The 14,709-nt window shown below is 39.0% G+C and overlaps 1 protein-coding gene across 2 annotated transcripts in view; it reads left to right on the top strand.

The window, feature by feature from the left end:
- The first annotated feature begins 3,540 nt into the window (after positions 1 to 3,540).
- The window catches only part of nkain2 (sodium/potassium transporting ATPase interacting 2), a 152,789-nt gene continuing 141,620 nt past the window's right edge, over positions 3,541 to 14,709 (top strand). For both annotated transcript variants that reach the window (XM_066707317.1, XM_066707324.1), the window contains exon 1: positions 3,541 to 4,736. In XM_066707317.1, the coding sequence (XP_066563414.1) occupies positions 4,683 to 4,736 (54 nt within the window). In that variant the 5' untranslated portion in view covers positions 3,541 to 4,682. The remainder of the gene's footprint in view (positions 4,737 to 14,709) is intronic.

The following is a 14,709-nucleotide window of genomic DNA, read 5'->3' as shown; positions in this document are numbered from 1 at the left end:
CACATCTCAAGATTGCATGGTGACATAATTTAAATAAAACTGTCAAAGCACATCATGGATGCATTGAATGCTGATGGAGAATAATCTGCTCCTTTCCCAGCTATGGAGACCAAAAGTTTGAGATTAAAAGCAGATTAAAAAGATGCATAATAACAGATAACAAATTAGGCAATGTTTTGGGGACAGCTACAAAAAAATTTATAGGCTATATATTTTCCCTCTTTTCCCTCAGTGTTCTAAGATAATAGTTTTCAGCTGGGGATATTGGCATGTTAAACATTGTTATGTTATAATTATGCAGTAGTTATTGTAATTTTAATAAAACACACACAATTAAAATCTGAAAATAGTTCTTAATGTGAATTTTTCATAAATGTATAATGAACCAGGGACCCAAACATAGTGACAGTTCTGTGTGTTTTTATCAGATCTGTATGAAGAGTTTTTTTATTGTCCTCTAGAAAAAATAAAATGTACATTGACAGATTATTTAATTTGTGAAGAACATCTAAACTTGGACCCTTAAGAGAATGTTTAATTTATATCAATTAAGGAGCAAAAGAAAACCCAAAAGTTGCAAATCCTACTAATAACCACAGATGGAGGCTTAAGTGTTAAGCAAAATGCCACATTGGATTTCAAAAGTTTCTACACTCAAAGTTGTATAACGGTGCATCAGCATTATGTATTTTTATCCAAAGGACTAATTAAGATGAATGTGAAGTCTTAAGAATATGTTATTCTTTCAGATGCCATGTCTTTCCTTTTTGTGCATAAGACAGCATGAAGTTCTTGTTACTTTCCAAGAAAACATGTTTCTCCTTACTTCTGTCTTACACAGGTTTGTATAAGCCCTCTGCATAATCACCTCCCTGGACAGAGGCAGCTATTTCCTGAAGACGTTTTTTAATTATTTATTCAGGCATTCTACGCTACATAAATAAAAGCTTCAAGTCATATTGACCTTAGGCTGTGTACTGCTATCCAATATTAAAAACTATTTGCAGTCCATAGCAGAGTACCATTAAATCTCAATGGAAACAAGTGATGGGACAAATAAACCTGAAACAAAGTTGGGGGGTTAAGATATTCCATCAGGAATGATGATTAGACAGAAAATAGAGGAGTATCTTAATGAAAAACATATTCTTTGAGATAGTCAACATGGGTTTAGACAAGGCAGATCATGTTTTACTCATTTATTAGACTGCATCTGTAGATCATGTGAAAGCATATTATATGATATACTTAGATTAAAAAAAAGCTTTTGATAAGGTTCCACACCAAAGACTGATCCTCAAATTGGAAGCTGTAGGCATTCAGGATAATGTAAGTAGATGGATTATGAACTGGTTGATGTATAGGAAACAGAGGGTGTCGATTAGAGGAGTCGCTTCTAACTGGAGTGAGGTTGTTAGTGGAGATCCACAGGGATCAGTACTAGTACTAGTACTGTCAAATTTGCAGATGATACTAAAATAGGTGGCTCAGCAGATATAATCTCGGCAGCACAGGCTATTCAAAAGGACTTAGATAATATTCAGTTGTGGGCCGACATTGCACTAGTTAGAGCTCATCTGGATACTGTGGACAGTTCTAGGCTCCACACTTCAAGAAAGATATCGCTGCTCTAGAGGCAGTTCAGAGGAGAGCAACCAGACTTATTCCAGGTCTGAAGGGAATGTCCTACTGAGAGACTGAGGAACCTGAACCTTCTCACCCTGGAACAGAGGAGACTACGTGGGGACTTGATTCAAGTCTTCAAAATCATGAAAGGCATCGACCACATCAAACCAGAGGAGCTTTTCCAGATCAGCAGGGACACACGCACCTGGGGACACAAATGGAAATTGGGCTTCAAAGCATTCAAGATGGAAAACAGGAGACACTTCTTCACACAGAGAGTTGTCACAATCTGGAAGAAACTCCCCAGTGATGTGGTTGAAGCTGAAAATTTGGGAACATTTAAAAATAGACTGGATAGGATCCTTGGATCACTTATTTATTAATGGACACCAAACAAGCACGGTGGGTCGAATGGCCTCCTCTCGTTTGTAAACTTTCTTATGTTCTTATGAAATTGTCATGGCAACACATACCAGGCCCCTTGTTCTAAAAAACCATCCTATTTTGTTTATTAAAAAAATGTGTCTGGACAGAACCTTGTTTGTTCGCTGCACATTTGCACTTTGAAGTAGTCTTGGGAAACTGCATTACATCCTATTTCATACTGAAATGAGGGAGCATACTTCTTCCTATCTTCGAATAAGGGTCTGAACTGATACAAAGTCTTATAGCTTGTCAAGCTTATGGCAGATTCTACTGGCTCTGGTAGCTTAGTCCAGTGCTCTAAAACCATGGTCTTGGAAAGCCACTACATTTCATTCAGTGTATTAAACAATGTTTGTATTGACTAAATAAACCAATAATTGATCATTTTAAAAACTGAGACCTTGACTGGAATAAGAACCAGAAGACCTTGCTGCTTCCTTTCTGGTGGTTAGAGTTTCACGGCTGTTGATTGTGACCTGTTTTGGAAATATAATGAAGAGATTTGTTTGTATCCTGAATTAATCTTTTATGAATGCTGACCTGTTTTTCTTTATAATTTGTACTACATCTATGTTAAAATAAGAACATAGAAATGAGAACTGGTTCACTTATACACTTCTATGGAAATGGAAAAGGTACCACAGTAAAAGATTTTTACTGTGGGAGAATTCAAAACTGGAATTCAAGCAACAGACATAAAAAAATAACTGATTCCTCCAAATGTGCTAGAGATGAAACACTGTGGGATTTGTGCCCGGCCTCTCAAACACACAGCACCACTGACATTGTCTCCATTTCCAGACATGAGGATTCAAGTGGTATACCAAAAATAAGGTTTGAGAAGACCATTATTTACACAGCCACCCAACATAGAGGAATATACTCTGTTGTAATGATACACATGTAGAGTTTTGGGGCTTTTCAGCAGGGTTGAGGAAAACAAAATACAAAAAAGCTGTATTTATTATTTTATTATCCAGTTTATATATATATATATATATATATATATATATATATCTTAATTTACAACCTGCACATAACTGCTCTTTTGCTTTGATATTGTTTTCTTTACATATTGATTTAATGTTCTGATGCATCACTCTTCTCATAACGCTATGAATGACACGTTTATAATACTTTAACATACCAAACAATGATTTGCATCTTAAGCATAATGCCACTATTTTGTGATCTTCTTTATCTTGGGAATGTGCTGCATCTTGCATTGTGTTCAAATCACTATGGTCTAAACTCAAATGTTATGCATTTCAAACACACGTGGATATAATATATATTATTTTGTTTAGCTGTTATACATTATTTTGAAGTGCAGCATTGCAAAACAATTATTAGATGCAAAGAGCCGCCTGTTGGCATACGACAAATGCCACCGGTACGGAGAAAAGTAACCAACCACTAACAATAAGAGAAAAAGAGAAGTGGAGCAAAATCCTATTCTCCTATTCACTCCCCCCGCCCACTGGGCACCAGAGCAAGGAGCTGATCCAGTGGATTTGGCTGGCCGGAGCCTCAGCTGTGCCCCGTCTCGCATCAGCCTGCAGCTCAGCCTCCCCACCGAGGGCGACTCTGCGTGCGGCTCAGCCCGTCTGTGGCATCAGATGGCCGGTCTGGTGCTGCGCGTCTCTCCGTGCTGCCGTGAATGTGCCGCTCAGCTGAGCCGGACTGCAGCTCCCCATGACCCGCAGACCCGCAGCGAGAGCGCAGCGCACACGGGCGACACACTGAGGCGATGACTCGGGCAGCCTCTCTCTTCGCACACACGCACGGTTGCGCTCTGCGGACCCCGGGCAGGACCGGGCATCCTCTCCCGCTCGCCTCTCCCTGCGCCCCGCTGCTGATCGCGCTGCCGGGCGGCTCGGCGCTGCTCCGCTATCCCCCCCCCTTTAAAACATAACAGCTGGCTTTCCCCCCAGTTATCCTCCTGTCAGGGGGGACATCTATTGTATCTGGCGACCCACAACCTATTGAGGGAGGGAGGAGCGATGAAAGCCACCACACAGTCGTGAACAGTAACGCAAACACAGCTTCGTCTCGTCAACAGACTGGGATGGAAAGATTGACAGCGTTCGTGCCTGAAGTGGATAAGGAGGAGGACATTTCGATGGAGTTTCCCCTTCACCGACTCCCTTGATAAACGAGCAGCAATTGTTGTATCTTTATAGAGATATGGAAACATAATGATGCTTTTGGATCAATCTGGCTCAGTAACAGAAGGGTGACGGAACAAACAGCCCGGTGTTTGGACTGACTTTCTTCTTCTTCTACTTCTTCTCCTCCTGAGCACTGGAGCGGGACAACGCTGGGCACGGTGGGCCGCTGGACCCCAAACCTTGTCGAGGAAGCCCCCAGCAGTGCCGGTGCCCCATCGCGGCGTGTGGCCGCCACACGTTTCCAGCCGGGCGCGTCGGCTAGTCCAGCCGGATGAAGTGCAGGTGCGCCGAGCAGGACAGAGCGGCTCGCATGTGTGAATAGCGGGACAGTCCGTCGGTCCTAGTGCCCGTCGTGTGCACTGCGTGGTCCAGGTGTGCTCTGTGATCCCAGAGGGAGTGGACCTGTGGAGGTACAGTGGTCCACCTGGGACAGGGAGCCTTATAGTGGAGCCTTTAACCATGGGCTGTTGCAGTGGGCGATGCACACTTGTCTTCATATGTGGTATGCAACTGGTAAGTACAATTGATTATTATGGATTCATTTATATTATTATTACCAACATTACATCTTTTGTTTGTTGTTACAGCCAAGTTTTTATAGTTTACCCCCACTTCCCCCTCACACACAGTCCACAGCACCTATGATCTTGGTAAAGCCTTCAAATGGGCAGACAGTTTACTGATTGAATATGAATGATGTGAGAGGCTGTGTGGACTACGTGTTTATCCCGAGTGAAAAGCCAAGCTTTTGCTTTCCTAGAAACTGCACCAGACAGCAAGGTTTGGTACCACACAAAGACCCCACACCCCCAGCTGTGCTGCAACTCCCCCAGGATCAGGTATAGCTTTACACCCAGCTATATTGTCAATGTTGCCAGCAGAGACTGCAATGGAGCCAAACATATATTTAGTAAAACAAAAAGAAAAGTCCCCATGTATTATTTTGCTATTATGATTAAGGTTATTGCCCTGTAAACATCTCTTCAGTCCCACCTTTAGGGTGTGCCTGCAATCACTGAAATGTGCAGGTGCCCTACCATAGGTTGTGTGCCATGTGCATTGCGTCTCAGGGCGATTTGATATATTTAGGATTAGCTTCCTTGCACAGTCAAAGCTCATTCAAGATTGACAGGGTTGACAGCAGGCTCAAATCCTGTCTATGGCATCTGTGTACAAAGAACTGTAACAGTGTGCATCTCACACTTCTTTGTGTTTTAGTTGTACAAAGGACATGGCTGACCGTTGTTTTTTTTTAAAGGATCACAGTTTTTTTTGGCTAACTATGAAGCTAGTATTAAAGTTGTCTGTTACAATATTAATAGCTGTTCCCTTGAGGGTACTCAAATTAAATTAGTCTTCTCTGGCAAATGCTTTGCCATAAAATATATTGTATCTCATTGTGGGTGAACACTATATAGTATCATTTCAAGGTTAAGACTATGTGGTTTATGCTCTTACTTTTTATATTGTTCCTGTTATTTGTTATATTTTGTCTTCTTCATGGTGGAATTGTATTGAGAAGCTTTGATGTGTTTTGCTTTGCCATGCTTAGAATTGCTGATGCTATTATCTTTCTGTCTGTTTCACCGTGACAGCATGAAGCTTAAACCTTATTTCACAGGGTTTACTTTAAGTATGACACACACGTTCATTAAATACTGGAAATATATGTAAACTTCCCTCTAACAAATATTGTGGAATTTATCAGGCAAGAGCCACCAGAACAACTGCCCTTGACTTGCATTGTTTTCTGAGAATGACATCTTTCCGATTATTCCTGAATGGAAAACAATTTAAGTGATGGTGACCTAGCCATAGTGTCATACTAGTAATCGGTCAGGATGTATCGTAACTGTATTTGAAGACCAAACAAAGAGGCTGTTCTTAAGGGGTGACCTATTATTGTATTGTTCGTTTCATTGCACTTTTTGTTCTCTCCTTGCTTGGCAAAACAAAAAACAAGTAGCACTACTCACCTGTTTGAATCCAACACAAAACCCTTTGGTAATGACAAGGTGCTTTCAGCTTTATCCCTCTGGAAATTGCGAACAACCAGGCCTTTTGACTCGTACTGCAGCGGAAAACATGATGAAGTCAGTCCAACGGGGCCCTTTTCTATTAGTGCTTAAACGTGCCATTCTGGAAGTGAAAAGACGACGTCCAAATTAAATCGATAAGGTCTCCGCCAACCACAAGTAGCATATGTTTTTTCTTTTGGCATAGATCCGGCTTTTGTGCTGAATATACTGACCGTGATGGTAGATATTTCAGGACATCAGCCTTTTCTCATCCATATGTGCACTCTAATAAATGAAAGATTTAGTACTGCACTGATTACTGGGGTTGTCCACCTTTCTTGTCAGGGAGGAGGTATAACTCCTGACTCAGATTGAAGGGGCTTAGCTTTTTTGTTATTGGTTAAAATTGTATTGTAGAAATGCTAGTGGCTCAGTCTGTCCACACACACTTGCTAGATCTGTAGCATTACTGTCTATAAGCAACTACCCTGTCTTATCACTAGCGCTCGTGTAACCAGTGTTGGCTTGCATATAAAACTGTTGTGACATTTTGAAAGCATCCCTGCCTGAATTCACCACATCTCAATACCTCTGTTTTAATCTTCAATACCCCCCATACTAAAAGTGATTTTGAAAAATGTCTTCCCACGTTCATATTACTGAGAGTTTTGTTGTTTTATGTGTTCAGTATTAGTATGCCTTTTAGTTAAGAAAGATAACGAATCGTGCTACTCTAAGAAACTGGAGAATGTGAAGGCTAGACATGATAGAGATCTATAGATAAATCAGTTAAATTGGTTGTGCCTGAGGTTCCCACAACTGAATTCCGAGATCCATGTCAGTCTGATGTTTTTTATCCTGGTCCTAATACACGTCAACTAAAGGTACTGTCAGGAATAAAACCACGGTGCTGTGTGATGGTAATACTGTGGTTGATCAAAGTAAAACAGACTTTGAAGACTTTTCCGACGCTCAGATTACACTTACTCATCAATACTCACAAAGGAATTTTTAAGGAGTAAGGAATTCCTTTTCCCACTAGATTAGGTAAGTCATATATGAATATATTTTGTTTTGTGCTGTGTTACAGGAATAAGACCAATGTATTTCACTTGAAAGTGGATCAGACTGGCAGAAGAGGTGCCATTTTTATAGTATGGGAATACTTTTTTCCAGTATTTTTTACCTGATGTAAGTTTTATCATTTTGAAAAGTCAGACTGGTAAAAAATACTACCACAGTTTATGGTGCCTAATATAATACTTACTAAATAAATAAATCTTCTTGGATACAGGTTTATTATTTTATATAATTGAAAAGACTGTGCAGAAGGACCACATAAACAAACCTCACATCCACATGAATCTGGTAAACCTCCTGAGAGATAAGTGAAAAGAAAGATGTTTTTTTTTTTCTGTATAAGATTATACAGTCTGGCTTGTATAAAAGTGTTTACTTTCTCCTGGCTAAGAGCTGGATCTCTGAGTTGTACACAGCAGGGAGTTTGTAAATCACAAGCAACAACCACAGAATATTTGTTATAAAACAAATGCAGAATCAAGCTCTGGGGCTGGCAAATGCCCATACCATAATAAATATCAGCATAGAGAAGGTAATTTTGCCTTAACAGTTTAATTTAAGCGTAAAACAAATTAAATGCATACATACAAACATACATAAAACATAAAAACTATTTGACAGTTTTTAAATGCATCTCCTAAATAAAATATTTTCACTCCTTATTGTGGAAAATAAATTCAGAGTAAAAATCACAACCCTTCTGTGTTTATCATTGTTAGAATCCAAGGTAAGTTTTATTACATATTAAAGACCTCCTTCAGTGCCCATAGTGAATGCCTTCCCTGAGTTCAGGGTATTTCACTGCGTTTGGTTTAGCCTGCGAAACACTCGGATTTCTTGTTGTGTTTTATTGTAAGTATGATCCAGTGTGCTTTGCTCCATCTGCTCGGTGGATAAACAGGGACATTTACTTTCCAGTTGTATTAATCTGGCATGGTTCAGCTTCTTAAAGGTTAATTGGTCCCTGCAGTGCCACTAAAAGTGGTGACAACGGGCATGTTGAATGATTCGGCTTCTGCAGTGCTCCAGTGGGGTGCTCCACGGGATAGAGCCAGAATTACAATGAAAGTGGTGTTTTGTTGAGCCCTTCTTTAATGTAGTGCTAGTTCTGTACTTTCAGGCCTGACAGACACTGCTTAACTTTGACATCAGGAGGAAGGTTCAAATGGTTGCCTTGTTAAGAGTTAGCATGTCCTACTCGAGTGTGCTATATCAATTTGATGATGCTTGATTAGACTACGATTTATGTTGGGTTTCTTTTGTGCGTATTTTCATTTTACGATGAGGTATTCATTTTGACTTGTTAGTGCTGAAACACTGAAGCTGTGGCATTTAGTTGCTTGTGCTGAGGTGCGCCATCCTGTATGGTGCATCGGCACAAAAGGGGGCTTTTCTTCACTGCCATACAGCCTGCACAGAAACATGATATATAATAATGATGAAGATTCGCTACTGCAGAGTAATACAAATAAAGTGTCCATCGTACTGAGGCAACATCCTTTAAGGGCTCACCGGGGGGTAGTGCAGGGTCTGCCTTTTTTACATGTACAGGTGCACCAGTCATTAAGAAAAATCTGTGGTCTGGTTTCATTCATCTGTGCAGCAATGATATCAATGCACACTAAAATCTTCGAGTGCAGAATCAGCAACACGCAGCACCACAGCTCCACACAATTCTATTGGGTAGTTTTTGTGCTGTGTACTTTGCAGTGATTTGGGCCAAACTGGGTTGACAAAACTGGGCCAAACTACTGAATTTATATAGGCTTGTGTATATGTTGTATACTACCTAGTCTGCTTCCCCTTCACAAAATAAGAGGTCAGGTGTAACCGCAGTAATCATACAATCATATTATAGTACAACCCGAAGCAACCAAATAAGCTAAATAAATAGTCTACAGTTCTCAAATTCTATAGTTAATGTAAGATATTGAGCCCAAAGAATGGGGAAAAAACACGAATCAAAGGCTGAATATGTTACATTCCCTGAACTTGACAACAAAATTAAAAACATTAAAATACACTTCCATTTGTTTATGTGCTAGGCTCATATGAGCTGCAGTAGGGAGAGCCTTTTGCTCCATTGTGTTTGTGATTAGTTTTTTCAAGGTCAAACACTTTCCTTTTAGTTGTACTGGGAGAATAAAAATTGCTTTCAATGGCATGGCTACTTCAGTATGTGAAAAAGGTATTGCATGACTTTTAGTTCAACAGGAAAATCTATCATGTGGCATGCCACTAGTTTATTGCAGAACTGGTTGCCTGTGGTACTATATGTGCCACACTTAACAGTCTATTCCCGAAGTACCGATTTTGTATTGTTAGATTTTTCTGTCCACGCATTAATAATATTCTGAATGGGAGAAAGTAAAATGCTAATTATGTTGGCATATCCATCTATTTATTACAATTAGAGGAATTATTCAACCCTTTGGAGAGAGAAAAATGTGACTTGCATCGAAAGCACATTGGTCTGTCTGCAGAGGCTGGAGTATTCTCAAAGGTGCATTTGGTCAGGAAGCTAAAGTTAAATTGTGTTTTCAGCCTCGAAGATGGCAGGTAATGCCACAAAGGTCTGTCAGTCAAATGGTCCAAGCCTTTGATCTTGAGAAGAGGTGTGTAGAATGCAAGGAACAGCAAAGAGTTTGCCTTCTGCAGCTTGTGTGCCCACTGATTTTAAGAGCTTGGAGGTTTTTATGACTCTTTCAACATTGTAATGCTGACAGAACTTTACAAGATTGGAAAATGCAAATTGATGTAGGCAGAATACCACTGGTAACCACAGTTTATTTTCATTCTGTTTAACATGCAGGATTAGCTTGTTCATTTTAATATCGATGATCGGATTTAAATGTAATGTTTTTATATTCAAAAAGGCGATAGGTGTGAAGTTTCAGGGAGGAGTGATTAGAAAACACAATAAAGTCAATCATTACAATTTTGAATTGTCTGTATTTTAACTTCCTTCATTCTGCTCCTGGTGTGGCTTTTTACTGTCAGCTGAGGTGGGAGAATAAATAGGCACACATTGGGGATGAATCTTTTTCAACCGTGTTTTCCTGACAGCAGATCTGATCAGGAAATGTCAGCAGACCTGGGTTCAGGTGAGAACATAACAGTGGGAATTCATCACCACGTCAGCCCCGACATGAAAGGTATTCAAGATACATTTTACAATGGCAGTGATGTATGAACACAAATATTGTCCAATAAACTATTTTTCCCAGGCACTTACAACCTGGATAGAATGCAATACACACTATCCATCTTGGTGTCAGGCTGTTATAGATTACCCATGGTTGATGTAAGATTATTTTTCAGTAAAAAATATGTTGGTATAATTAAAATATATCATAGTTATTTTATTTATTTATATATTAATTTGAAAATAAATATGAGGAACACATTACCTTCAAAGTAAGAAATATAAATAAATTATCATCATTATCTGCCATTGCTTTTATCAAATCATTCCTTAAAACAAACAAAAAAATGCAGGAAATAATAGTTACTAGGTTGACAATATTGAGGTAAACTGTGAAGGTGGCTGCTTCTCCCACATTTAAAAGCAAGTATTGAAACCAGATTAAATCGATAAGCCATTTAGTCACAAAACTGCATAAACAAAGGTTTAAAACTACTCTGCACATCAGACTAGTTGGCAAATGGGACATTCAAAACCAGCCCCACTGGGTATTGTGTTCATAACAAAACAGACATGGAAGCTTGAATGTAAAAAGTGTCAAATCCCATGCAGCCCAGTGTTTTTATTGTAAAAACAATTACCTGAAACTGTTCTTCCTGGGAGCTATTGACACACTTTAATTTTAAACCTAGTGCAAAGTGCACACACTTCCATCTCCCCCTTCCACCCCACAGTCAGCAGGTTTACAGATAATTAAAAAACATTGTGAAAACAATGACAAAGAAAAAAATATATGTAACTATTTGTATTAACAGAATCCTCAATTATCCAGCAGGTGACTTTGTGATGCGATATCTGGAAAGGCTGTTGATACTTGCATTGACTAGGTCAGTACAGGACAATATCTGTCACTTTTCAGAAAGGGACCGAGAGGCACAGATTCAGTTGGATGTGAGGGGCAGTGACAAGGCTAAAAATGTAATGGAAATGTCACAGGAAATTATCCTGCAGTCTTTGTGGAAATTAGGAATAATGTGTTGTTGCTGGGTGGTTGTTTTTTTCCCCCTAATCTGTAATACAAAGCAGTAATTCTGTCATTGTAGATTTAGGCAGCAAAGCAACCTAGCCAGTGGCACTCCTCCCTGTATTTCAGTGCCAGAAGTCGTTATTAATGGACCCAAAGTCGTAGCTGTCCAATGCTTTGCCTTTTTAATTAGTTTGTGGTTGCTGTTGTGTGTTAGCTGACATTTCAGAGTTGATGTTACAAAACCTTGAGAAGCACTCAAAATCTCATTGGTTTGATGAGCAATTGCATTTTGAATTTACAATTACAGCAAGAGAGAACCCAAATTGGTGAGAAATGTCAAATATATGATCCTACATATTGAACATCTTATGTACCTATTTTAATTAAATCTCTCTCTCTGTATGTGTATATATACGGTATATATGTATATATAGTCAAACCACCATTTCACTTTCTGTAGAATATAATTTCTGGCCACACAGACTGTTCTAACAAGTATTTGTCATTCATTACAGGTATTCAGCATTGCAGTGGACAAGCTGAGCGAACACAATCATTTACTGGGTTGTGGGCCCACTGCAGACAATTAGGACCCCAGTCTAAAAGGAATACAGTTTAAAATGGATGACTCATGAAGTTGTATGTGTTATTCACAGCTTTTTATAAAGATGCCAGTCAAATGTGATTGGAGAGAGATTTCACGTCTAGATGGATGACTACAAATATTTAAACATATTTCTGCTGATGTAGCTTTCCTTCAAAGCACCATAACGTTCCAGTGAGAGACATTTGACTCAAATTGAATGTGATTTTCATTGTTCCTAAGGTATATTTCTTCCCCAACTAACCTGAATATAAATTACATGCTAATGAATGGAGGTAATTTATGTATTTGACATTTGGACATTTAGACAGCTCTACGTCTTACCTGTTTAAAGACAGAAGATATTTACGTGTTGCAGTTCAAATCAGTGAAGTGTAGCACACCACTTGACATAATTTTGTGTTTCATGAATTAATGTATGTTTGTGTATCAAGTGAAATATGTTTACCAATACTCAAAGTTCATGACTGAACTTACAGAGCAGGATACATAGTGGTATTTAAAGTCATATAGCCTAGTAAATGAACAATTCTGAAAAGATTTTTGGAGTCACGATACACTGAAATGATAAAGCTGCTGTATGCATAAAGATCCTGTGCCTGCTGAAGGTACATGCAGGTATTTGAAATGTAGGGCAAAGTGCCAGGCTTCTGTGGTCCTAATGCACCCTCCTCAAACAATGTAGAAATCCCAGTTATTGACATTATTAAGATATAACTTTTCAACTTATTGCTCTTTCTTAATATTTTCAAAAACATAGTAAATACATAAGCTTGTTAATGCTCTAGAGCAGCCTGGTCCACAAGGGACATGTTTTTTCTGCTTTTCAGTCCATCAGAGCTCCTCATTATAAACTGCACTAATTTAAATGAGCCAGTTTAACTGCTTACCAGGTTATTAAACAGGTAATTGTTAATAACACATTCATTCAATCAATATTGTTTATTATAGTATGCTTATTTATCAGAGATATATTTTCAAAGTGCATTGAACTCATTCATCCTCAATGATCAGTTTTAAAGTGTTAGTTGCAGAGGAGGTTTGATAGAGTCCCCAATATGGGTTTAAATCTGCATGTGTTTATTAAATTTAGGCCACACAGTGTTATACTGGAGTTCCAGTATCACTGTAACTTCAGCACATGATACATGGAAGGGTAAAATTATGTTCTTGTCATTGCTGGAGTCATAGCAACAACATCTAATTTAAATTGCTTTATTTCATGTTAAATAACAGGTACGTTGTTTGACTTGAAAGTGCTTAGGTTCAGCGGTGCCATGGCCCTGGCAGGTGTCAGCTTTTCTGATTAGTATATGCACAGATGTATAATATGTAATGAGTTTAAACCATCTGTACCACAAAGTGTCAGCTATCTAGTAAAACAAACAAAAGAGTAACAAAATTAAGTTTGGTGTTACATCTGATTTGGTGTGTTACAGACGCACAGGGTTATACGCATTCTACTGTTACTTAGACAGAGTGTGAATCACTGAAAAGCATGTAAGCTTGACTAGCCATGACATTATCCAGGAATGTCTCATAAGCATGATTACTACTCACCCACTTCAGCTCATCCAGGACTCGGCTGCTCATATGGTGTTCTCTCTGCCCTGATTTGCACACTCTACCCCAAGTCGTATATTTTTTGTGCGGTACATTTTGCACTGAAATTGTGTGAAGTTTGAATATCCGGGCCCTTTGACTCTTACCTGCTGTTGTCTCAACCACCTGCAAACAGGAATACTGTTGGTATTTGGTGTGGTTATATGAGCATAAAGTGGCATTTTTTAATATATTTTTATATTTAATCTACAGTTAATATCTATCTACAGTTTAGATATTCATAGAATTTTAGAACACTATTGTATTCTTTATGGCAATCAATGCTGGAATAAATTGTCAGTAGTTTGGCCCACTTCTACATTTGAACAAATTATGAGGACAAACTGCAAGGAATAATTCAGGTCAGAAACACAGGCCATGACAATAACAACACTTTGCTCAGTCATACAATTCCAAAAATTCTTGCTTTGCAACAGCAAACCCCAGGCAACAAGCCGTGCTAAACTGAAGCCCAATGAATAGTGAGAACTGAGAAACCAGCAGATATAGGGCTTTAAGCAGCTGGTATGAAAAAAATATAGTCTGTAGAAAGCATGGCAGCTGTTGTTGTGCAGAAGAGTCACTTCAGGGATAAACAGCAACAGTGGGTCAAAGATGTGCTTATTAATTAACGGGTGATGATGTCTGAAACAATCGCCTTGCCTTGATGTGCTTAAGATCAGTGCCGCCTGAGCCAGTTAATTCAGCTGAACGGATGACAAAATCAGCCATTAACAACAGGCAGGGGTCACTGACTGACACCTGTCTAGTATTTCTGGGCCCTTTCTTGCTCTTGCACAAATTGATGAAAATAAACATCTGGCCTGGGATGCCTGCAGTGGGGGAACACACCGGGCCATAGTTATTCATTCGTAAATGTGTGAATGAACAGGATTTATTTTTCGTTGCTTTTGAGATTTTAGCTCCATTACTTGCATGGATGAAAATAAGTGGACGCATCAAAACACTAATTACGTTATTGTCACTACTAATGAAAGTGTTTATTCCCT

Source organism: Amia ocellicauda, chromosome 1, assembly GCF_036373705.1.
Source record: "Amia ocellicauda isolate fAmiCal2 chromosome 1, fAmiCal2.hap1, whole genome shotgun sequence".
Classification (NCBI taxonomy): domain Eukaryota; kingdom Metazoa; phylum Chordata; class Actinopteri; order Amiiformes; family Amiidae; genus Amia; species Amia ocellicauda.
This window is presented reverse-complemented; position numbering and strand designations above follow the sequence as displayed.